This window comes from Salvelinus sp. IW2-2015, linkage group LG4p (genome assembly GCF_002910315.2).
Source record: "Salvelinus sp. IW2-2015 linkage group LG4p, ASM291031v2, whole genome shotgun sequence".
Classification (NCBI taxonomy): domain Eukaryota; kingdom Metazoa; phylum Chordata; class Actinopteri; order Salmoniformes; family Salmonidae; genus Salvelinus; species Salvelinus sp. IW2-2015.
The window spans coordinates 14,843,528-14,867,094 of NC_036841.1; the positions used below are offsets into that span (position 1 = coordinate 14,843,528).

Genomic DNA, 23,567 nt, shown 5'->3' on the forward strand with positions numbered 1-23,567 from the left:
AGCTGACGTAGGTAAACAGGATTATAATGTTCTGTATTCTTCCACTATAAACAGACATCCCTTCCACTTAACATCAATCTAAAGATCCACCAAGCTACATTTGTGCAACTTGACTGAGTAGCTTGGCTGTCAAGTAGTGTCTGTTAGTGGCTTTGTGAAGCCACAGCTTATCCAATCACCAGAAAGTACTTCACCCACCTATCTGATATCAATGCTTAGAAGTCCTTTTTATAAGCCTGCTGCTCTCGGTCCGTGTCCATCCAGCTTTGTCCCAGACTCGGTGTCAACTAGCTAGCTGTCTGGGAGGAGATCTAGTCTGTCTGTCCATCCCATAGAATGGAATTACTAAGACGGGCGTTCCTATACAAGTCAATGACTTACAGTTCCAGTAGGTCTATTTCTACGATCCATCCATCCCAGCCCTGTGGACTTTGAGTCTGGCAGGGTGGTGGGCCAGACACATTGAAAGCAGCCATGCCAACCTGTCTGCTGGCTTGTCAGCCTCACCCACCCACCAAGCTGCAGGAGTGGATCAAACCTGGAGAAATTGGGTCAACTACAAATAATGAGGAGGAACAGAACTGCCAGGCAGAGGGGGGGGGGGGCAGCAAAGGGACATCAATTTGAATTTGTAAAGGGGGTATAAAAAAAATGTAGGCCATGCATATTAAGAAGAAAACACTACAGGAGAGTGGCTGGGTTTAATTGACTAGGCCTAACCACATCTGTCTTCTTGAGAGAGTGCCACGGCGAGATTCATTTTGGCTGTCAACTTCTATTGTCCGCTGCAGTAGTTGGGTCTGTCATTTTTTTAAATTCTGTTACTCAGTAGGTATCGGGTGTTTTTGTCTGAGCTGAAAAGGCTTGGCTACACTGTTGACTCACCTAGCTGACACTAGTATCATCGTTTTGATGGCTGATTGACCTGGAGCATGCTAGGTAATGTTGAATTGTGTAGCGTATGGGTACGTCTTTACTTCTACACAAAATTTCAGGAAAATAAGTTTGGAGCTGAGAACGTTGCAGGATTGATCGGGCGAGAGGGAGAGCGTCGTTATTTCTCTTGTTCAGTGGGCAGGCTCCCCCTGGCTTGGCTGTCTGGACGCTGGCCAACTGAGAAATGTACGGACGCCAGGTCCTGCTCTCGCTCGGCTTCCCAATCTCTTCAAAACCTGAGCAGCTGTTAAGAGATTACACATCTACCCAACAGAACTGGAACACGGTGCTCTTCTGAGCTTTTCCCTCGTTGTTTTTAACACCCTGTCCTGGACCGGTGATTCATCCTTCACCCCCCCCCCCCCATCTCTCCCACTTTCTCCCAGAATGCAGCACTTCTTTGACTCAGTACACCTAACTGTGCTGCCATGTTGTTGGTCCTCCTCCTTGCCCTTTCTGACGTTGAAGCAGTGCATTACTCATCCATCCACTGGTGTGACGGTAGCTGCTGTGACAAGCTTGCTTTTTTTGTGTCATTAGCCCTTAGCGGAAGCACTCTGGAGCGCACCAGACGCTGTTGCTCGTGTGTGAATGGAACGGCTTAGCTCTGTCAAGGTGTTGGGGATCAAGGCTAGAGAGCAATTTTCAAGTCATGCCATAGATTTTCAAGGAGATTTAAGTCAAAATTGTAACTTGGACACTCAGGAACATTCACTGTCTTCTTGGTAAGCCACTCCAGTGTAGATTTGGCTTTGTGTTGTAGGTTATTATTCTGCTGGAAGGTGAATTCCTCTCCCAGTGTCTGGTGGAAAGCAGCTCCGTTCAGAAGGACAACTGTATCTTTGTGTCTGGGTGGTTTAATACATCATCCACAGCATAATTATTAACTTAACCATGCTTAAAGAGACATTCAATGTCTGATTTGTTTTTGTTACCCATCGTCCAATCACTGCCCTTCTTTGATGCTTTTGACAAGCTCTCGGGTCTTTTTTGTTGAATCTGTGCTTGAAATTCAATACTTGCCTGATGGACCTTACAGATGTTGTATCTATGGGGGACAGAGGAAGGAGTGGTCATTCAAACATCATCTCAGCCCCTATATTATATTTCTCGTAATGTCTATTTCAATGCAATAAAAATAGTATCTAGCACAGTGAACAACACTTCTATTGTCCAATGTAAGTGTCAGCTAATTCCAGCCAAATGGGTATCCAGGATCCAAAGTCCAGACTTTCTCTAGCGAAGGATTGGTTAGGTACTATAGGGCAAGAGGCCGCTGTAGGCTTACTACTCAGTATATGCAGAGAGGTTTATCACATAGCTGTGTTGTGTAGCTGCAGCAGCCTTAGCCCACCCACCCACCCAATCTCTGTATTCAGAGCACCTCGCCACATTCCCATGCCAAGTTAGTTTTTTGTATTTTTATTAGCGACACGCCACAAAGAGAAGCCTCAGTCAAGAGGGGAAACAATATGGAATATGGCACCCTCTCTAATCAGTGTCATGTTTTTCTAATTCCCTCTGAAGTTAACCATTCATCAGAAGTACTGTACTGTCTGGCCATAATGTCACAGGTTCCTGGAATTTTAGCTGTATGCATTCTCATTTGCATAATGAACTGGATATGAGGGAATTGTAATTCAGAAGGATGGATTTAATGTTTGCTATTGCCCTTAGGAATAGCCTAACTTTGCAGTTGCTCAATTTTTCATTTTTATCCAGCCGTCTCGTGTGAGCACAGGATGGTTGACGCTGTTGAAATGACTCAGACTCTTAACTCGACTTTGGTCTCCTGAAATGTTTTGTATCGTTGAAATGTCTTGAATGTAATTTTGCCCTTGTACTGTAGAGAGAAATGAGTTCCCATTCCTCTGTCTTTCTCCCTCCATGCTATGTGATGGTGTGAGATACAGAGCTGCATGCATGGCTGCCTGCTGGTTGCAGGTGTGAAGATGCCATCATGACACGAGTTCCCCAGAGGCTGTTGATGAGACTGGATGGGAGATTATGAATTATTAATTCTCTCCCATTATATCTGTTCATGGTTGTAATTGACGGGACGAAGTCGTAACGAGTTTTATTTGATTTGGAATTTGCGGATGGTTACAATTCAAATTTTATTTTTCACATGCGCCGAATACAACAGGTGTAGACCATACCGTGAAATGCTTACTTTCAAGCCCTTAACCAACAATGCATTATTTTTTTTTTGTGCTAAATACACTCATACCATCATGGCCGCCTAATCATCCCCAGCTTCCTATTGGCTCATTCATTCCCCCTCCTCTCTCCTTTAACTATTCCCCAGGTCATTGCTATGAATGACAATGTGTTCTCAGTCTACTTAACTGGTAAAATAGATGTTAAAGGAGAAATGGTATCACAATAAAATAGAAACAATGAGGCTATAAACAAGAGGTACCGGTACTGGGTCAATGTGCAATGGTTACGGGTTAGTCAAGGTCATTGAGGTAATTATGTATATTTGGAAAGTAGTCAGACCCCTTGACTTTTTCCACATGTTACAGCCTTATTCTAAAATTGATTAATTTGTTATTTTTCTCGTCAATCTACACACAATACCCCATATTGACCTAGCAAAAACAGGTTTTTAGACATTTTTACAAATGTATTTCAAATTAAACTGATATTACATTTACATAAGTATTCAGACCCTTGACTCAGTACTTTATTGAAGCACCTTTTAGCAGCGATTACATCCTCAAGTCTTCTTGGCTATGACTCTACAAGCTTGGCACACCTGTATTCTCCCATTCTTCTCTGCAGATCCTCTCAAGCTCTGTTAGGTTGGATGGGGAGCGTTGCTGCACAGCTATTTTCAGGTCTCTCCAGAGATGTTCGATCGGGTTCAAGTCCGTGCTCTGGTTGGGCCACTCAAGGACATTCAGATATTTGTCCTGAAGACACTCCTGCGTTGTCTTGGCTGTGTGCTTAGGGTTGTTGTCCTGTTGGAAGGTGAACCTTCGCCACAGTCTGAGGTCCTGATCGCTCTGGAGCAGGTTTTCATCAAGGATCTCTCTGTACTTTGCTCCGTTCGTCTTTCCCTCGATTCTGACTATTCTCCCAGGCCCTGCCGCTGAAAAACATCCCCACAGCATGATGCTGCCACCATCATGCTTCACCGTAGAGATGGTTCCAGGTTTCCTTCAGCTTGGCATTCAGGCCAAATAGTTCAATCTTGGTTTCATTAGACCAGAGAAACCTGTTTCTCATGGTCAGAGTCATTTTTAGGTGCCTCTTGGCAAACTCCAAGTGGGCTGTCATGTGGCTTTTACTGAGGGGCTTCCATCTGGCCACTCTACCATAAAGGCCTGATTTGGTGGAGTGCTGCAGAGATGGTTGTCCTTCTGGAAGGTTCTCCACAGGGGAACTCTAGAGCTCTGTCAGGCCTTCATGGCCAAGGTCCTTCTCAGATTGCTCAGTTTGGCCAGGCAAACTTCTTCCATTTAAGAATGATGGAGGCCACTGTGTTCATGGGGACCTTCAATGCTGCCGACATTTTTTGGTACACTTCCCCAGATCTGTGCCTCGACACAATCCTGTCTCGGAGCTCTACTTACAATTCCTTTGACCTCATGGCTTGGTTTTTGCTCTGACATGCACTGTCAACTGTGGGACCTTTTATATAGACAGGTGTGTGCCTTTCCAAATCATGTCCAATCAATTGATTATACCAAAGGTGGACTCCAATCAAGTTGTAGAAACATCTCAAGGATGATCAATGGAAACAGGATACACCGGCGGTCCATTTCGAGTCTGTGTCTGAATTCTTATGTAAATAAGTTTTTTATATTTTTTTATATAACTTTCTAAAAACCTGTTTTCGCTTTGTAAATATGGTGTATTGAGATTATTTATTTAATCCATTTTAGAATAAGGCTGTAACGTACCAAAATGTGGAAAAAGTCAAGGGGTCTGAATACTTTCTGAATGCACTGTAGCTAGGGGTGAAGTGACTATGCATAGATACACTGCTGCTACTACTCTGTTTGTGTGTGTATGTGTAGTTAGAGTCCAGTGAATGTACATTTTTAAAGGGTGTCAATGCAAATTGTCTGGGTAGCCATTTGAGTAACTGTTCAGCAGTCTTGTGGCTTTCGGGTAAAAGCTGTTAAGGAGCCTTTTGGTCCCAGCGACGTTGTGAGAGTTTGGGCGAAGTGTTTGCTGTTGGAGGATTTTTGGACTTGCTGTGTGTGCGAAGACTGTCAGCATCGCTGAATACTAATTTAAGAGATATCAACAGAATCGAGCCATGATGGGTCCATGATCTTTGGAGATGGATGGGGAGGTTTCTTTAACATGTAGACTATTCTAGTTGTTTCACTCTTAAAGTCAATTAAAACAAGATAAGCCAAGCCCCAACCTTTTTTTTTTTTTACCTTTTATTTAACTAGGCAAGTCAGTTAAGAACAAATTCTTATTTACAATTACGGCCTACCCCGGCCAAACCCTAACGACGCTGTGCCAATTGTGCGCCTTATGGGACTCCTGATCACGGCCTGTTGTGATACAGCCCGGGATCGAACCAGGGTCTCTAGTGACGCCTCTAGCACTTAGATGCAGTGCCTTAGACCTGCTGCGCCACCCGGGAGCCCCAAAATAGATTCCAAGTGTTTGCATTCGTCTCAGGAAAATGGTCCGTTGCCCAAATTGTTTCCACCCGTTTGTCCCTTAGAGAGGCAGCGCAGGGGTCAGAACAGAAGACCGTTATACAGCTCTTTGCACGACATTGCAGCACTCAGGGACATTGGAGTTAGGTCATCTTGGCTCTTTCTCACTCCCTCCCTCCGCCTCTTATGTGCTAATGCACAAACAGCAAGGCAGTTCTGAGTAACCCTCCTTCTATCCCCTCCTTGAGTTAGCTGATGAGGACATTTTCAATGTTTTCTGTGTATTACAGTAGGCTTAGGCTATAATGTGTTTGTCACTGCCCAGCCCTGCCAGCTCACCTCAGCCCTCCAGCTGTAAGCTGAGCGGAGCTAGCCACGCTGGGCTAGAATGTGTTAGTCGAGCACTGTATGCGTTAGTTGGGCCTGTAGGGTCTACGGGCTTGGCTGGCAGGGGTCTGAGGGCCTGGGGGCTGACCCAGCACTCCTGGGTGTGGTGACTGACCACATGATTACGTTCGTGCAGGGTGGGGGGGGGTGTTTACTCTGCTGCCTCGGCCCGATCACAGAATCACAGGCCAGGCTCCTTATTGTGGCTCATCACTGTCCTTTCCTTTGTCGGCTGGCCGGAGGAGGGGTGGTTACTGTAAGAATAGTTGAGAGAGCTGAGGTGTTCCATGCCACTATGTGATTGTACTCTATAACCATGGCATATGGCAAACCAAACCCAAATGGAATTGTATTAGCCTATTACTGTTCAGGCATGAGCAGAGTGGGGATTCTGTTAGTSACACAGATGGATTTGGTCTAATGTGTAGTCTAGCAAGCCTTAGTTAGGAAGAAGACATGGAGCACACACAGGCCTACAGTACATGTTTGAGGGCTATGCATCCTAGCCACCCTTGATTTGAATGTAAGCCAGCTGATGAATGTATATGACTCTAACCCTCTTCCCCTCTCTAGACTACCTGGCCAAACACGGGCGACTGAGCGAGCTAGAAGCGCGGCGCAAGTTCTGGCAGATCCTATCAGCGGTGGAGTACTGCCACAACCGTAACATAGTCCACCGAGACCTGAAGGCTGAGAACCTGCTGCTGGACGGACACATGAACATCAAGATAGCAGGTAGGTGGTTAGTGCAGTGAAGCCAGACATTTTTGTGTTTTTTCCTGACTCCATAACCTGTCATGAGAGACCAGAATTTTTTTCTGGTCAAGTCACATGGTCAAGAAAAACTCCTGGACTTTCTCATCGCTAGGGTTCCAAAATTCACCCTGTTTTCCAGAACTCCTGGTTGGAGTGCTGGCAATTTTTGGAAAGTGAGCTGAATTTTGCAACCCTACTCTTAGTGTTTCAGGGMAACCTGTGGTATTTTTGGACTGTGAAAATAACTTGTGTAGAGAGTTTCATGTTCACAGTTGTGAAGATCCTGTAAATCGACATAGGCCTAGAAGTTGTAAACCGAGTCTTTTATATTGCAATGAGAACAACTTCACAACTTGTTTTGATCAGAACATTGCTGTTGGATTACATGGCCAGGAGCAATGACCTCAGCAACGGTTCAGTTCTGAAATGTCTAACGACCAGAGCAGGCCATTTGCACTGTGTTGAGGTGACCAAAGCCCCCTAGCTAGATCAGGGAAGCAGGAGCTGAAAACTAGGCTGTACTGCACAGAGCCTCGGGCTGTTGTTGCATTATCAGGAAGATGGCATTTTGAGCGGGCTGGTGAAAATGTCATCGAGCATCTGCGAGAGGGCTGGGTGAGGAGTGTTCTGAGATGTTTGTCAAACACGGTGACGTGCGCATGCCCACAGAGTCCTTGCGTTCCTGCTCCAGGGGTGTGAGATCTAGGCTAGTCCGGACAGTGACTGACGGAGAGAGATACTTAAGAAGCCTGTCTTCCCGTGTTCATTAGGGCACGCAAAGGAAAACGTTTCCAAACGTTAAATGAGTCCCTGTAGTCCCTCCTCGGTTTTGTTCTGTTTGATATCTAATGAACACGACCCAGTTTGTCTCTCTGTGGATGTAAGAGAAGATGATCGGTTGTGGTTGCAGGTGGTGGTTGTTATTACCAAAGGCAATATCGCCACCACAATGACTCCGATCCAATTGTTGGGAAAGGTACACTTTTTGAGGGAAATGGACCAGTGAAAACATTAACCTAGGATTACAAATACATCAGGCAGGCACAGAAGGACATTGCTACATCCTGTGCTTTGCTTGTCTTAGATGAGGACAATGTTTTTTTGTCATTTTGTTCTAGTCTCTCTGGACTTAAGAGACTCACTGCACAGAGAAACAGATAAATGTTCCCCCGGTGATATCTCACCCCTTGTTTTACCTCACCGAAGGACATTGTGTGGTTCATGTTTTATCCTCAAAGAAGAGGATGCACTGCCACTCTAGTCTCCCTTTTTTAAAGGTCTCCTTTTGTATACCCAGAACTGCCCGGGCAGCACTCCATAGTGCTGTGGTGGTTGATGGTCAGTCAGGGAAAGGTCACCCAAGTGCCAGGCAGCAGGGAGTGTTGCTTTTATGTTTCTACTTCAAAGACCTTGTGTGTGTGTGTGTGTGTGTGTGTGTGTGTGTGTGTGTGTGTGTGTGTGTGTGTGTGTGTGTTGGGTGTTGTGTGTGTGGTTGTGTGGTGTGTGTGTGTGTGTGTGTGTGTGTGTGTGTGTGTGTGTGTGTGTGCTCAGCAGGCCAGTACGTTCTGAGAAGCGGCCATATCATGCACTAATCAGGAAGCCTCTTAATCACACTTGGGGTTGAGGCTGGCATCAAATGAACTGCTTTGAAAACACTTGCCATATCATATGTGACCATGATTGGTTCTGCTGCTGCAGCAAACAACATTTGATCACAGTGGTACACTGCTTGACACCACCGCCCCTCTTCACCCATACTACTACACTATGGTCTTGTTTTATTGTTCATGGACCAAGCTGAAAGGCCACCCATTACACAGAATAAAATGTTCAAGGTGCAGTGTTGATATAATCATTAAACTACCCTCTCGTCCCCCCCCCCCCCCCCATACTCTGGTTACCTCAGACAGGGTGATACTCAACCACACACACTGTCCACCAGCTGTATAAATCACCATAGTGAGCTGAGCTCTCTATGCACTTGTGTCAACTTGAACAAGGACACATTGCATTGTCCCTCATTTATAAACGAACAGCCACTGTTGGGATCCATTTGGGACACAGACGGAGTGACTGGTGCTGGGCGCGGCGTTGCGCAGCCCACCCTCCCCACATAGCGAGCCCCTGGGCTGTTGGGAGCATTGACGTCAGCCAGCCGCGCTGCTCAGTATGCAGCCCGCAAAGTGGGTCAGCTCCTCTGATAAGCCCTCACTCCTTTACTCTGCCTTAACGTGCCTTGCCAGGGCTCTCACCGACATAATTATCTCGGCTAGTCTATCTACAACTCCCTTTGTCTCAGGGTGATACACACCTTTAGATCCCCCGTCTTAGATATGGGCATAAAGGTATATGATTGACCGCTTCTTTTGTCTCTAGTTCAAATGTAGCCTAAAGACTAGGCTAAATCTAGACGTACGTATACCGTGCCTTCACTTCTTTTAACATTTCACATTTTGACCTTGTGGCAAGCATCACTCTGACCTTGATGCATTGCATTGCCAGAGCTAGACAGTTTTTCAGGTGAGGTATTTAAAAAAAAATAATAATAATAAAAAAAGAAGAGAAAAAAAAGGAAAAAACACATTTCAGATTACTTTTCATTCAGTAAACCCGGATTCACAGTATTACCAGAATAGAACCCAGACTTGCATGGGATTGGATTACTGTTCATTTTAGATGATGGTTATGAAACCTTGTTTTTAGCTAGACAAGTCAATGGCAATGCTGCACTGCTGTTGTTAAGTGTGTGTTGTGCAGTCTGTGGTACACGTCACACAGGGTTTCCGTTAGCCAAAAGTTGCTGGCTTTTGTCCACCCCCCCAAAAATGAAAAAACTATAAATAAATCTGTTGCAGGCTAAAATGACCGGGAGGGGAAAAAATCCCATTGCAAAATTATGCTGTTTATTCATTGATGGAGATACAAGTCAATGTAAATACATTTGACGATCATGCTTACAGTGCCTTGCCAAAGTATTCATCCCCCTAGGCGTTTTTCCTATTACAACCTGTAATTTAAATGGCTTTTTATTTAGATTTCATGTGATGGACATACACAAAATTGGGGAAGTGAAATAAAAAAAAATACTTGTTTCAAAAAATGTCAAATTAAAAAACTGAAAAGTGGTGCGTGCATATGTATTCACCCCCTTTTCTATGAAGCCCCTAAATAAGATCTGATGCAACCAATTACCTTCAGAAGTCACATAATTAGTTAGATTGCACACAGGAAAAACACTGTTTTAATCAATTGTTTGGTGACGTGAATATATTTAGTGTAGTTTTATCTAAAATAATAACTTTTTTAAATGTTTCACTATTTTTATTTGTATGAGATTCACTGTGGAGGATGATCCTCCCTTTCCTCCTGAGGAGCCTCCACTGCTTCACACATTTTACTTATGCTTTTCACTGACAACTGCAACTCAATAATCAGCTAGGCCTATTGCCATGCGCGCTGCTCAAATAGGCATAAGCTTATGATTTGAAACAATCCACAGCTATTTTTTTTTTAAAGAAGCTGATGGTCCTTGATTCCTCTGTGGCTAAGCTTTCTGGTGAAGTATTTTGAATGATTTTCTTTCTTTCTGTATAAACTGGAGTAATTTATATAATTCTGGCAAATTTATTTCAATTTACTTCCCTATTGGACCCGCTATGCCATTTCTCATGTCTTATTTGTTTTCATGTCAACCTTCTTTCGTTGTCCAGAAACTTAAGGCACCTTCCTAGTCATATTAGCAACCCATCCTAGTTGTTGAGTCTTTAGATCCCCCGCCCCTTCTTTCTAAGTTGCTAACAGAGATTTTCATCTCTGTCACATATGGAACTGCTATCAAGTGCGCTGTTTAGAGTGGGTTTTCCCGCGAATTGCATTTTGGCAAATGTTTGAAAATAAGGTTTTATTGACTGCTTCATTACATGAGTTAGTTCCATGTTTTGTTAAGATGCATTACCATAATCTAAATGTGATTTCTATCATTCTGAGCACTGTGGGTAGACAATCTCATGGTTAAAATCTCCCCAGTCACGTTGTCCAGCGCCACATTTTCTTAACGGAAACCCTGACGTCACACTAGTGGCAGAGAGAGACAGCGGGTCCCAAATAGCACCCTATTCCCCATATAGTGCACTACTTTCGACCATTTAGTCGCACTTTGCGTCCCTTTTACATGGCTGTGCGAGTGAATTTTTTTCAATTGGTAGCATCAGTGCGAGCAGCACATTCTACATGGTCACCTCACTCAAAACACCCTATTTTCTTTAGGAGGCTAAAACCCATGATTTGGTCAAGCAGTAAAGTACATTTATCCTCATCATTCCTGTAATTAAAGTGTCTGCCTGCCCCTGTACCTGTTTAGCTGGAAACTGCTGCTGCTGTGTTGAGTGAGCCACTCGCTCTGCTTTCCTGTATAAATGTATAGCATTTAAAGTCCTATTGCGTGGAAAACACAGCTATTCTGTTGTCATTTTAAAATAAAAGTATACTTGTCACATGGTTCGTAAACAACATGTGTAGACTAACAGTGAAATGTTTACTTGCGGGCCCTTCCCAACAATAACACGAGGAATAAATACACAATGAGTAGCGATAACTTGGCTATATACACTGGGCACTAGTACAGAGTGGATGTGCAGGGGTACGAGGTAATTGAGTTAGATATGTACATATCGGTAGGGATAAAGTAACAAGGCAACAGGATAAATATAGCAGCAGCGTACGTGATGATGTTCAAGGTCCTGTTGGTTACAGACTTGGTGCATCAGTACCGCTTACCGTGCTGTCTTTGATAATTGGTGGCTGGAGTCTTTGACAATCTTTAGGACTTTCCTCTGACACCGCCTGTTAGAGGTCCTGGGTGGCAGGGAGCTCGGCCCCAGTGACATACTACCCTCTGTGTAGTGCCTTGTGGTCGGATGCCAAGCAGTTGCCATAGCAAGCGGTGACGCAGCCAGTCAAGATGCTCTCAATGGTGCAGCTGTAGAACTTTTTGTGGATATTTTCAGCCTCCTGAGGCGGAAGAGGCGTTGTCGTGCCTTCTTCACGACTGTGTTGGTGTGTGTGGACCATGATGATTCCTTAGTGATGTGGACACCGAGGAACTTGACGCTCTCGACCCATTTCCACTACATCCCCGTTAATGTGGATGAGAGCGTGTTGGGCCCGCCGTTTCCTGTAGTCTGCAATCAGCTCTTTTGTCTTGCTAAAGTTGAGGGAGAGGTTGTTGTACTGGCATCACACTGCCAGGTTACTGACCACCGTCGTGTCATCAGCTAACTTAATGAAGGTGTTGTTCTCTGCAAACATTAAAGCAGTGACTCGCTCCTGCAGGTTCATTCTCTACAACATCCGTGGAGTACGACCCTGCCTCACACACACACTCACCAAGCGGGGAGCCCAGACAACAACTGTTCCGGAATGCTGCAGCCCGCCTGGTTTTCAACCTTCCCAAGTTCTCCCATGTCACCCCGCTCCTACGCACCCTCCACTAGCTTCCAGTCAAAGCTCGCATCCACTACAAGACCATGGTGCTTGCTTATGGAGCAGCAAGAGGAATTGCCCCTCCCTACCTTCAGGCTATGCTCAAAACCTACACCCGAGCACTCCGTTCTGTCACCTCTGGTCTCTTGGCGTTCCTGCCCAGTCCAGGCACCTGAAACCCTACCTCTTCAAAGAGTATCTTAAATAATCCCCCTCACTACTTTGAGGAAAAGTGTACTTACTATGCCTGTGATATGTGGTTTTCCCACCTAACTATCTTAAGATGAATGCACTAAAATGTAAAATGAGTGACGTGTGTTGAGGGTCAGCGTGACGGATATGTTCTTGCCTACCCTCACCAATTAGGGACGGCCTGTCAGGAAGTCCATGAAGGGCTTCAGTCCCAGGGTCCTGAGCTTGGAGGACACTATGGTGTTGATCGCTAAGCTATAGTCAGTAAACAGCATTCTTACGTAGGTGTTCCTCTTGTCCAGGTGGGAGAGGGCAGTGTGGAGTGCAATATGGAGTGCGTCATCTATGGATCTGTTGGGACGGTATGCGAATTGAAGTGGGCCCAGGGTGTCTGTGATGGTGGTATTGATGTGAGCCATGACCAGCCTTTTCAAAGCATTTCATGGCTACAGATGTGAGTGCTACGGGGTGATAGTCATTTAGCCAGGCTACCTTGACATTCTTTGGCACAGGGACTATGGTGGTTTGTTTGCAACATGTAGGTATTACAGACTGGGTCAGGGAGAGGTTGAAAATGGCATTCAAGACACTTGCCAGCTGGTCAGAGCAAGTACGCGTCCTGGTAATCCATCTGGCTATGTGGCCATATGAATTTTAACCTGTTTTAAAGGTCTTACTCACATCTGCTACGGTGAACGAGATCACAGTTGTCCGGAACAGCTGATGCACTCATGCATGGTTCAGTGTTGGTTGCCTCAAAGCAAGCATAGAAGGAATTTTGCTTGTCTGGTATGCTCACATCACTGAACAGCTCGCGACTGAGTTTCCCTTTGTAATCTGTGATGGTTTGCAAGCCCTGCCACATCCAACGAGCGTCAATGCCGGCGTAGTAGGATTCAATTTTAGTCCTGTATTGACATTTTGACTGTTTGATGGATCGTCAGGGGTCGTAGTGGTATTTCTTATAAGCGTCCTTAAATGTTATCTGATGAATCCCGGAACATATTCCAGTCTGTACTAAACAGTCCTGTAGCTCATCGGAAAACTTCCGTATTGAGCGCGTCACTGGTACTTCCTGTTCGAGTTAGTAAAATGTTAATCTGGAGTCCTGCCTATGGGCTTCCTAATGGGCCCTGGTCAAAAGTAGTGCACTAAAAAGGGAATAGGGTGCCATTTGGGTTGCAGTCCGGGACACTGCTGCAGCTTTATACGGGTTGATCTTGGACATTGGCCTCTCATGGGAGGGGGGGTGAGCGCAGCATTTGGCCAGAGCACTGAAGAGGCTAAATCAATTTGCTCAGCTACTGAACACTGCTTTGTGCCACACAGTCCAACATGACCTACCCCCATTACGTAAGGCAGCGTATTATTATTTGTTTTTGTCGCAACGCATCTTCTTCCCTCGGCTTTATATAACAGGGATGATTTTAATTTTTTTTAAAGAGCGGAGAAAATAGTAAATACTTTTTATTCATCTGATAAAGTTAGTTGTTACAACAGGGTCCCTTAACACTGTCGTGCTCCACAGATAACGATCTCTCCGTTCTCACACTCGAGGGCAACGACAGAAGTTTATTCAAATGGAAATCTTAAACATAAGGAACAGACACGTGAGGGAGTGAGACAGAGAGGGAAAGAAGGGGGTGGGGAGGAGGTAGCGATTTGCGTAAGAGAAAAAGCTAGCAGCTTCATACTGGTAGAAGATTTGGCAACACGTTGTTGGAAGTTTAATTTTAATGAAAGGCAGACAGAGAGCTTTTTTTCTTTCCGAGTTATGATTTAGATCAAGTGTATGTTTGGAGCTCACTGACTCTCTCTCTCTCTCTCTCTCTCTCTCTCTCTCTCTCTCTCTCTCTCTCTCCCTGGGAACAATCAGAACACACAGTCACTCTATGAGCTCATGTCAGTCTCCTGGGAGATGACCTCATCAAGGCCCAGCTAGCCCACCAATGGCCTCAACACACAAATATGTGCATTACATATCACATTGGCTAAAAAACCTGCAGGTTGTTCTACTCTGCGTCCTAAATAACACCCTACTCTCTATATGGTGTGCACTACTTTGGACCAGAGGCCCCGGTCACAAGTAGTGCACTATAGTGAATATGGTGCCATTTGGGACACCGTTTCCCGGAAAGGAACAGTTTTTCAAACATAGCCACTAGACTTGACTACTATACTGTTACATAGTTATTTATTAGTATTGCTACCTACCTACCTGTATTCTTATTCTCATTTGTTATTTTTGATTTGTGGTGCATTTGTGTGATACTTGGTAGTCTGTCCTTATGTTGCACTTCTCCTGATACTCATGGTTTGTTAGATGGAAGCAGAGATACAAACTATAGATCATTTGCTTCCAGGGATAGAAGATGGTCACGTTCCAAAGGTAAGACTGAATCCATTCATTATGCTTTTTCCACAGTTCCGGCCTTTTTCCTGTTATTTCATATACACTAACACTTTTGTCAATTAGTAGGCTAACTTTTGTAAAAAATACAGTACATATACAGTGCCWTCAAAGTATTTCCCACATGTTATGTTACAGCCTGAATTTAAAATGAGATTMTGTGTCACTGGCATGCACACAATACCCTATAATGTCAAAGTGGAATTATGTTTTTATAAATGTTTACAAATGAATAAAAAATGAAAAGCTGAAATACCTTGAGTCTTCAACCCCTTTGTTATTGCAAGCCTGAAAGTTCAGGAGTAAAAAGTTTGAAAAAAAGTTTGAAAACATCAACTGAAAGTTTGAAAACATCAACTGCAGTCGCAAAAACCAAGCGCAATGGTGAAACTGGCTCTCATGAGGACCGCCACAGGAAAGGAAGACCCAGAGTTACCTCTGCTGCAGAGGATAAGTTCATTAGAGTTACCAGCCTCATAAATTGCAGCCCAAATAAATGATTCACAAAATTCAAGTAACAGACACATCTCAACATCAACTGTTCAGAGGAGGGTTTCTTGCTTGGGCCAAGAAACACGAGCAATGGACATTAGACCGGTCTTGCCATCGATCTTTAAGCCAATTTCAGTCAACTAACTAGGCCACGCATTCAAAGTCGTCTTGGTAAGCAACTCCAGTGTATAGTTGGCCTTGTGTTTTAGGTTATTGTCCTGCTGAAAGGTGAATTTGTCTCCCAGCGTCTGTTGGAAAGCAGACTGAACCAGGCTTTCCTCTAGGAATTTGCCTGTGCTTAGCTCTATTCAGTTTATTTTTATTTGGAAAACAACTCCCTAGTCCATAATGCAGCCACCACCATGCTAGAAAATATGAAGAGTGGTACTCAGTGATGTCGTGTTGAATTTGGCCCAAACATAACGCTTCCTTCCTTCTTTTCACTCCTTTAGTAAGTATTGTGGAGTAACTACAATGCTGTTGATCCATCCTCAAGTTCTCCCATCACAGACATTAAAAACTCTAACTGTTTTAAAGACCGGTTTCCTTCCTTCTTGCTACTGAGTTGGGAAGTATGCCTCTATCTTTGTAATGATAACTTCACCATGCTCAAAGGGATATTCAATATCTGGATTTAAAAGAAAAAATCAAACTACCAATAGGTGCCCTTCTTGGATAACCTCCCTGGTCTTTGTGGTTAAATCTGTGTTTGAAATTCACTGATCGAATGAGGGACCTCACAGATAATTGTAAGTGTGGGGTACGGAGAGGAGGTAGTCAAAAATCAGTGGGTCCATGCAACTTGTGTATTGTTAGGCACATTTTTACTCCTGAACTTTCAGGCTTGCAATAACAAAGGGGTTGAAGACTCAAGGTATTTCAGCTTTTCATTTTTTATTCATTTGTAAACATTTATAAAAACATAATTCCACTTTGACATTATAGGGTATTGTGTGCATGCCAGTGACACACAATCTCATTTTAAATTCAGGCTGTAACATAACATGTGGGAAATACTTTGAAGGCACTGTATATGTACTGTATTTTTTACAAAAGTTAGCCTACTAATTGACAAAAGTGTTAGTGTATATGAAATAACAGGAAAAAGGCCGGAACTGTGGAAAAAGCATAATGAATGGATTCAGTCTTACCTTTGGAACGTGACCATCTTCTAMCCCTGGAAGCAAATGATCTATAGTTTGTATCTCTGCTTCCATCTAACAAACCATGAGTATCAGGAGAAGTGCAACATAAGGACAGACTACCAAGTATCACACAAATGCACCACAAATCAAAAATAACAAATGAGAATAAGAATACAGGTAGGTAGGTAGCAATACTAATAAATAACTATGTAACAGTATAGTAGTCAAGTCTAGTGGCTATGTTTGAAAAACTGTTCCTTTCCAGGAAACTGTGTCCCAAATGGCACCATATTCACTATAGTGCACTACTTGTGACCGGGGCCTCTGGTCCAAAGTGATTTCAAACTTTCAAAGTTCTTGACATTTTACGTATTGACTGACCTTCATATCTTTAAAGTAATGATGGACTGCTGTCTCTCTTTGCTTATTTGAGCTGTTCTTGTCATAATATGGACTTGGTCTTTTACCAAATAGGGCTATCTTCTGTATACCCCTCTACCCCTCTACCCAACATAAATGATTGTCTCAAACGCATTAAGAAGGAAAGAAATTCCCCAAATTCACTTTTAACAAGGCACACCTGTTAATTGAAATGCATTCCAGGTGACTTCCTCATGAAGCTGGTTGAGAGAATGCCAAGACTGTGCAAAGCTGTCATCAATGCAAAGGGTGGCTACTTTGAAGAATATCAAGTATATTTTGATTTATTTAACTTTTTATGTTCTTTCATAGTTTTGATGTCTTCACTATTATTCTACAATATAGTAAAAATTAGACAAACCCTGTAATGAGTAGGTGTGTCCTCATTTTTGTCTGGTACTGTATGTAAATGTGATAAAATATATTTTTTGCACATTTATTGAAAGCAAAATACATAATACGTTTTCACTTTGTAATTATGGGTTATTGTGTGTGGATGGGTGAGAAAACAGATACATTGAATCCCGGCTGTAACAACTAAATTTGGAATAAGTCAAGGCGTATGAATACTGTCTGAACGCACTGCATCTCACCTAGAGGTCGACCGATTATGATTTTTCAACGCCAATACCGATTATTGGATAACCAAAAAAGCCGATACCGATTTAATCGGCCAATTTTTTATTTATTTTTTGTAATAATGACAATTACAACAATACTGAATGAACACTTTTCTTTTACCTTAATATAATACATCAATAAAATCAATTTAGCCTCAAATAAATAATGAAACATGTTCAATTTTGTTTAAATAATGCAAAAACAAAGTGTTGGAGAAGAAAGTAAAAGTGCAATATGTGCCATGTAAAAAAGCTAACGTTTAAGTTCCTTGCTCAGAACATGAGAACATATGAAAGCTGGTGGTTCCTTTTAACATGAGTCTTCAATATTCCCAGGTAAGACGTTTTAGGTTGTAGTTATTATAGGAATTATAGGACTATTTCTCTCTATTATACCATTTGTATTTCATATCTTTGACTATTGGATGTTCTTATAGGCACTTTAGTATTGCCTGTGTAACAGTATAGCTTCCGTCCCTCTCCTCGCCCCTACCTGGGCTCGAACCAGGAATACATCGACAACAGCCACCCTCGAAGCATCGTTACCCATCGCTCCACAAAAGCCGCAGCCCTTGCAGAGCATGGGGAACAACTACTTCAAGGTCTCAGAGCGAGTGACGTCACCGATTGAAATGCTATTAGCGCGCACCCCGCTAACTAGCTAGACATTTCACATTGGTTACACCAGCCTAATCTCGGGAGTTGGTAGGCTTGAAGCACAGCGAAGAGCTGCTGTCAAATGCACGAAAGTGCTGTTTGAATGAATGCTTACGAGCCTGCTGCTGCCTACCATCGCTCAGTCAGACTGCTCTATCAAATATCAAATCATCGACTTAATTATAACATAATAACACACAGAAATACGAGCCTTTGGTCATTGATATGGGCGAATCCGGAAACTATCATTTCGAAAACAAAATGTTTATTCTTTCAGTGAAATACGAAACCGTTCCGTATTTTATCTAACGGGTGGCATCCCTAAGTCTAAATATTGCTGTTACATCGTACAACCTTCAATGTTATGTCATAATTATGTACAATTCTGGCAAATTAATTACGGTCTTTGTTAGGAATAAATGGACTTCACACAGTTTGCAACGAGCCAGGCGGCCCAAACTGCTACAAATACCCTGACTGCTTGCACGGAACGTAAGAGAAGTGACACAATTTCCCTAATTATAAGAAATTCATGTTAGCAGGCAATATTAACTAAAGATGCAGGTTTAAAAATATATACTTGTGTATTGATTTTTAAGAAAGGCATTGATGTTTATGGTTAGGTTTGGTGCAACGACAGTGCTAAATCATCACCCGTTTGGCGAAGTAGGCTGTGATTCGATGAGAAATTAACAGGCACCGCATCGATTATATGCAACGCAGGACACGCTAGATAAACTAATAATATCATCAACCATGTGTAGTTAACTAGTGATTATGTTAAGATTGATTGTTTTTTATAAGATAAGTTTAATGCTAGCTAGCAACTTACCTTGGCTTCTTGCTGCCCTCGCGTAACAGGTAGTCAGCCTGCCACGCAGGCTCCTTTGTGTAGTGCAATGTAAGGCAGGTGGTTAGAGCGTTGGACTAGTAACCGGGAGGTTGCAAAAATGAATCCCTGAGCTGACAAGGTAAAAATCTGTCGTTCTGCCCCTGAACAAGGCAGTTAATCCACCGTTCCTAGGCCGTCATTGAAAATAAGAATGTGTTCTTAACTGACTTGCCTAGTTAAATAAAGGTGTAAAATCGGTGTCCAAAAATACAGATTTTCGATTGTTATAAAAACTTGAAATGGGCCTTAATTAATCGGCCTTTCCGATTAATCGGTCGACCTCTAATATCACCTTCCTATGTAAACAAGTTAAAGCCGTTTTAATCCTTGATGAAAAAGAAATAGGTCTATATAGTGTTCTTTGCAGGACAAAAACAGTTAACTCCTTGTTTCTGCTTGGAACATCTCAATTTCTTCTGTCTGCTGGAACAGAATCCTAGGGTGCCTAAAATTGCTGTTTAATATTGGAAAATGATTAGCATGTACAGGTGCTGCTGTGCAAGGAATATTTTTCTGCCTCTTTAGCAACCACCCCCACTCCTTGCGCACACACACAGTTGCATGTTCTAATCTGGAGCTAGTGTTAAAGCCCCCCCTATGCCACAGGCTACAGGTAGTCAATCTGTCTTGACTTCCTGTGAGTCGGCCACCTTCTGATCCTTTGACCCGTCTGCTCTCTCTCGCGCTCTCTCAGTACTCGGTGTTCTGTCTGCATCTCCATCTGTTCCGATCCGTTCCCTTCCATCCTTCCCTCACCTCTCACCACCCATCACTCACTTAGTCAGTCAGCCAGCTAATTGTGCCCAGGCAGAACCATCCATACCGTCTATGGGCAGAAGAACTCAACCCAGTGTATGTTTGTTTGAGTCAAGGTGAAGGTGGGTAATAAGTTAACTGTGTCATTCTCCCCTTTTGTTAGATTTTGGCTTTGGGAACTTCTTCCAGCCCGGGGAGCCCCTGGCCACGTGGTGTGGCAGCCCCCCCTACGCCGCTCCGGAGGTGTTTGAGGGACAACAGTACGAGGGCCCCCAGCTGGACATCTGGGTAAGACGATGCTCTTGTCTACGCCCTAAATGGCATCCYTATTCCCTCAATAGTACCCTATTGGCTTTGGTCCAAAGTAGTGCACTATATATAAGGAATAGGGGCCGTTTTCACACACCTGCTCTGCAATGAGTCACACATACTGCTAACTAGTCCCTCGGTGATACACACGGAGTGTCCCAGAACTGACTATACATTTTCTTTGACACTGGATCTAGTGTAATCATGGACATTAGAAGCAATAGTGAGGCCAACCAGATTAAACAAAGACAAATCCGGGGAAAAGTTATTCGTCCCAAATGGCACCTTACTCCGTACATAGTGCACTACTTTTGACCAGAGCCCTATCAAAAGCAGTGCACTATTTCGGGAATAAGTTGCCATTTGGGATGCAGTCAAGGTGCTGAACTGCGAGAAGGTGGGATAAAAAAAGATACTGCTTTTGGTGATTGCGTCGGGGATCTGATTGTGTTTGTTGTCTGTTTGCTTTCCCCCTTGCAGTGATAAGTGTATGAGAATTACATCTTGTCAAAAAATCAAATAGCCCTGCTTACACTCTTCTTCAAAGGCGACCTGAAGACATCATGTGAAATCATAAGATTTCCCAACCTCTCTTTATAGCCCTCCCTGTATTACGGGATAGTGAACTCGCCCTCGCATACATCTGGGTGCCTTTCTACCCTGATAGATCTAGTTATGTGAGTGTAATTGTTCATACTGCAGCCCCTGACCTAGTCTGTCTGTCCGTCTGTCTGGCTGTGCTTGTGTGTGTTTTTGTCTTCATATAGAGTATGGGGGTGGTGCTGTACGTGCTGGTGTGTGGCGCCCTGCCCTTCGATGGCCCCACCCTGCCCGTTCTCCGACAGCGCGTCTTGGAGGGTCGCTTCCGCATCCCCTACTTCATGACAGAAGGTGAGACTCAATAACCTAGTGCTTTACACCTGAAAAAAGACAGAAGTGACACCACTGCTCCTATGGAAAAACAGTCTGTGTGGTTGTTGGAATGGGGTTTGTTTACTTGTGATGCCAGCAGAGGACATTAAAGGGGCAACCCAAGATACAAAAAACAACAGTGGTTACCCCACCACTTGTTTTGGTAAATGGTTGAGACATAAAGCTGTAGAAATATAACCTCCTCGAATCAATGGCTATATATTGTTAATTTTAAAGTTCCCAAAAATGTACAGTGAATAAAAACATGTAACAATTTCAACAATTTGACTGAGTTACAATTCATATAATACATTCAGTAGACCCTAATCTATGGATTTCACATGACTGGGCAGGGGTGCCCTCCCACTGGGGAGTCAGGCCCAGCCAATCAGAATGAGTTTTTCCCCACAAAAGGGCTTTATTATAGACTGAAATACTCCTCAGTTTCGTCCAGCTGTCCGGGTGGCTGGTCTCAGACGATCCCGCAGGTGAAGAAGCCGGATATGAAGGTTCTGGGCTGACGTGGTTACACGCCGCCTGCAGTTAAGGCCGGTTGGACGTACTGCAAAATTCTCTAAAACGACGTTGGAGGCGGCTTATGGTGGAGAAATGGACATTAAATTCTCTGGCAACAGCTCTGGTGAACATTCCTGCAATCAGCATGCCAATTGCTTGTTCCCTCAACTTGAGACATCTGTGGCATTGGGTTGTGTGACGAAACTGCACATTTTAGAGTGGCCTTTTACTGTCCCCCAGCATAAGGTGCACCTGTGTAATGATCATGCTGTTTAATCAGCTTCTTGATATGCCACACCTGTCAGGTGGATCGATTATTTTGGCAAAGGAGAAATCCTCACTAATGGGGATTGAAAACAAATTTGTGCACAAAATGTAAGCGAAATAAGCTTTTTGTGCGTATGGGAAATTTCAGCTCATGAAATATGGGACCAACACCCTACATGTTGCGTTTTATATTTGTGTTCAGTATATGTACCAATACTGTATAACCCATTTAACTGGCTGCTTGGAGTTCTTCAGAATCCCCCCTCTTGTGTCTCACCACTGCACAGGGGTCTAGCATAGAAAGCATAGACTGCTTTTGAAGTGAGGCTCAACTGCCCGGCATGGCATAAATACCTGTTCAAAACACCTGTCCAAAATGGAACCCATTTACTACTAGGGCAGGGAATTGCCAAGGACCTCACGATACGACATTATCATACTTAGGTGCCAATACGATATGTATTGCGATTCGATACTGTGATTTTATTGCAGTTCAATGTGCCAAACATATTGTTCACCATATGTCTGCTGCAGAGGGACAAGATTGAGCCATTCATAAAACATCTGAGTAGGAGTGCTGAACTAGGATCAGGTCTCCTCTGTCCATATACTGTGCATCTTCTCCATTATGCTCGAAAAGGCAAAACTAACCCTATATCAGCACTACTACTCTGAGACGCTTTATGAATATGGGCACTGAAGATCCTAACAGTGCTCCTTTTGGTGGTGCTCCAAATCTAGAGAATTCAGCTTATCTGGTTCGAGCGAACTCTATACGTCAACCTGGTGCGATTTAACTCTAATCAGAGAGAGCCAGAGTCATTGTGTTTACATAACCTGGGCAAGAGCCAGTGAAGTTCAAGCAGGGCTCTGCCAGCCTCCCCTTTTAGGGGTGGACTATTTAGTCCATGTTGAGAATGCAGCCCCACGGCGCGCTCCGGTCCTGTTCCCTCCTTCCGCTTCTTACGAGAAGAACAGAGTGCCGTGTCCTCCCCGCATGTTCTCAGTCTCTGCAACACACACACTGGCACACATACACACACTGTACGGTACAGTACACAGGCTGTATATAAAAATCAGGCCTCGCTGTACTGGTAGTACACTACTTTATTTTTCCTTCAGTACTGTACATCCCAGGACCGTACATTCTTTGACCTCCGTAACGAAGCGGCCCCAGGGGATTTGGTGTAACAGAAATCCGAGAACATCCCCCCCCCCCCTGCTTTCTTTAACTGTCGAAAGGTGTTAACCGTCCGGCCCTGAATATTTCCATGATGCTGTCCTGATGTACTGGGCTCCTGAGTGGCGCAGCGATCTAAGGCACGGCATCTCAGTGCTAGAGGCATCACTAACTGTGATACAGTTTGGATTCGAACCAGAGTGTCTGCCCTGGTTCGAATCCAAACTGTATCACAACCGGCCGTGATTGGATGTCCCATAGGGCGGCGCACAATTGGCCCAGTGTCGTCTGGGTTTGGCCGGTGTAGGCCGCCATTGTAAATAATGTGTTCTTAACCGACTTGCCTTGTTAAATAAAGGTTAAATGAATAAAAATGTATTTTAAATGTACTCAAGAGAAAAGAAGAGGGTCAATGTGGATTGCATAGTTTCTCTCTCTCTCTCTCATCCCCCTCTCTCTCATCCCTCTCTCTTGCTGGATTTCTCAGCCAGAGAAGTGCTCATTCGGCAACAGGGCAGTCATCATACAGCGCGTTCGGAAAGTATTCAGACCCCTTCCCTTTTTCCACATTTTGTTACGTTACAGCTTTATTTTAAAATGGAGTACAT

At 43.8% G+C, this 23,567-nt stretch overlaps 1 protein-coding gene across 1 annotated transcript in view; it reads left to right on the forward strand.

The window, feature by feature from the left end:
* Positions 1-23,567, forward strand: part of LOC111960565 (serine/threonine-protein kinase SIK2) — a 58,821-nt gene that overhangs the window by 11,706 nt on the left and 23,548 nt on the right. Inside the window, exons 4-6 of the mRNA XM_023982614.2 lie at positions 6,528-6,689; positions 19,939-20,063; positions 20,852-20,975. Coding sequence (XP_023838382.1) covers positions 6,528-6,689; positions 19,939-20,063; positions 20,852-20,975 — 411 coding nt within the window. The remainder of the gene's footprint in view (positions 1-6,527; positions 6,690-19,938; positions 20,064-20,851; positions 20,976-23,567) is intronic.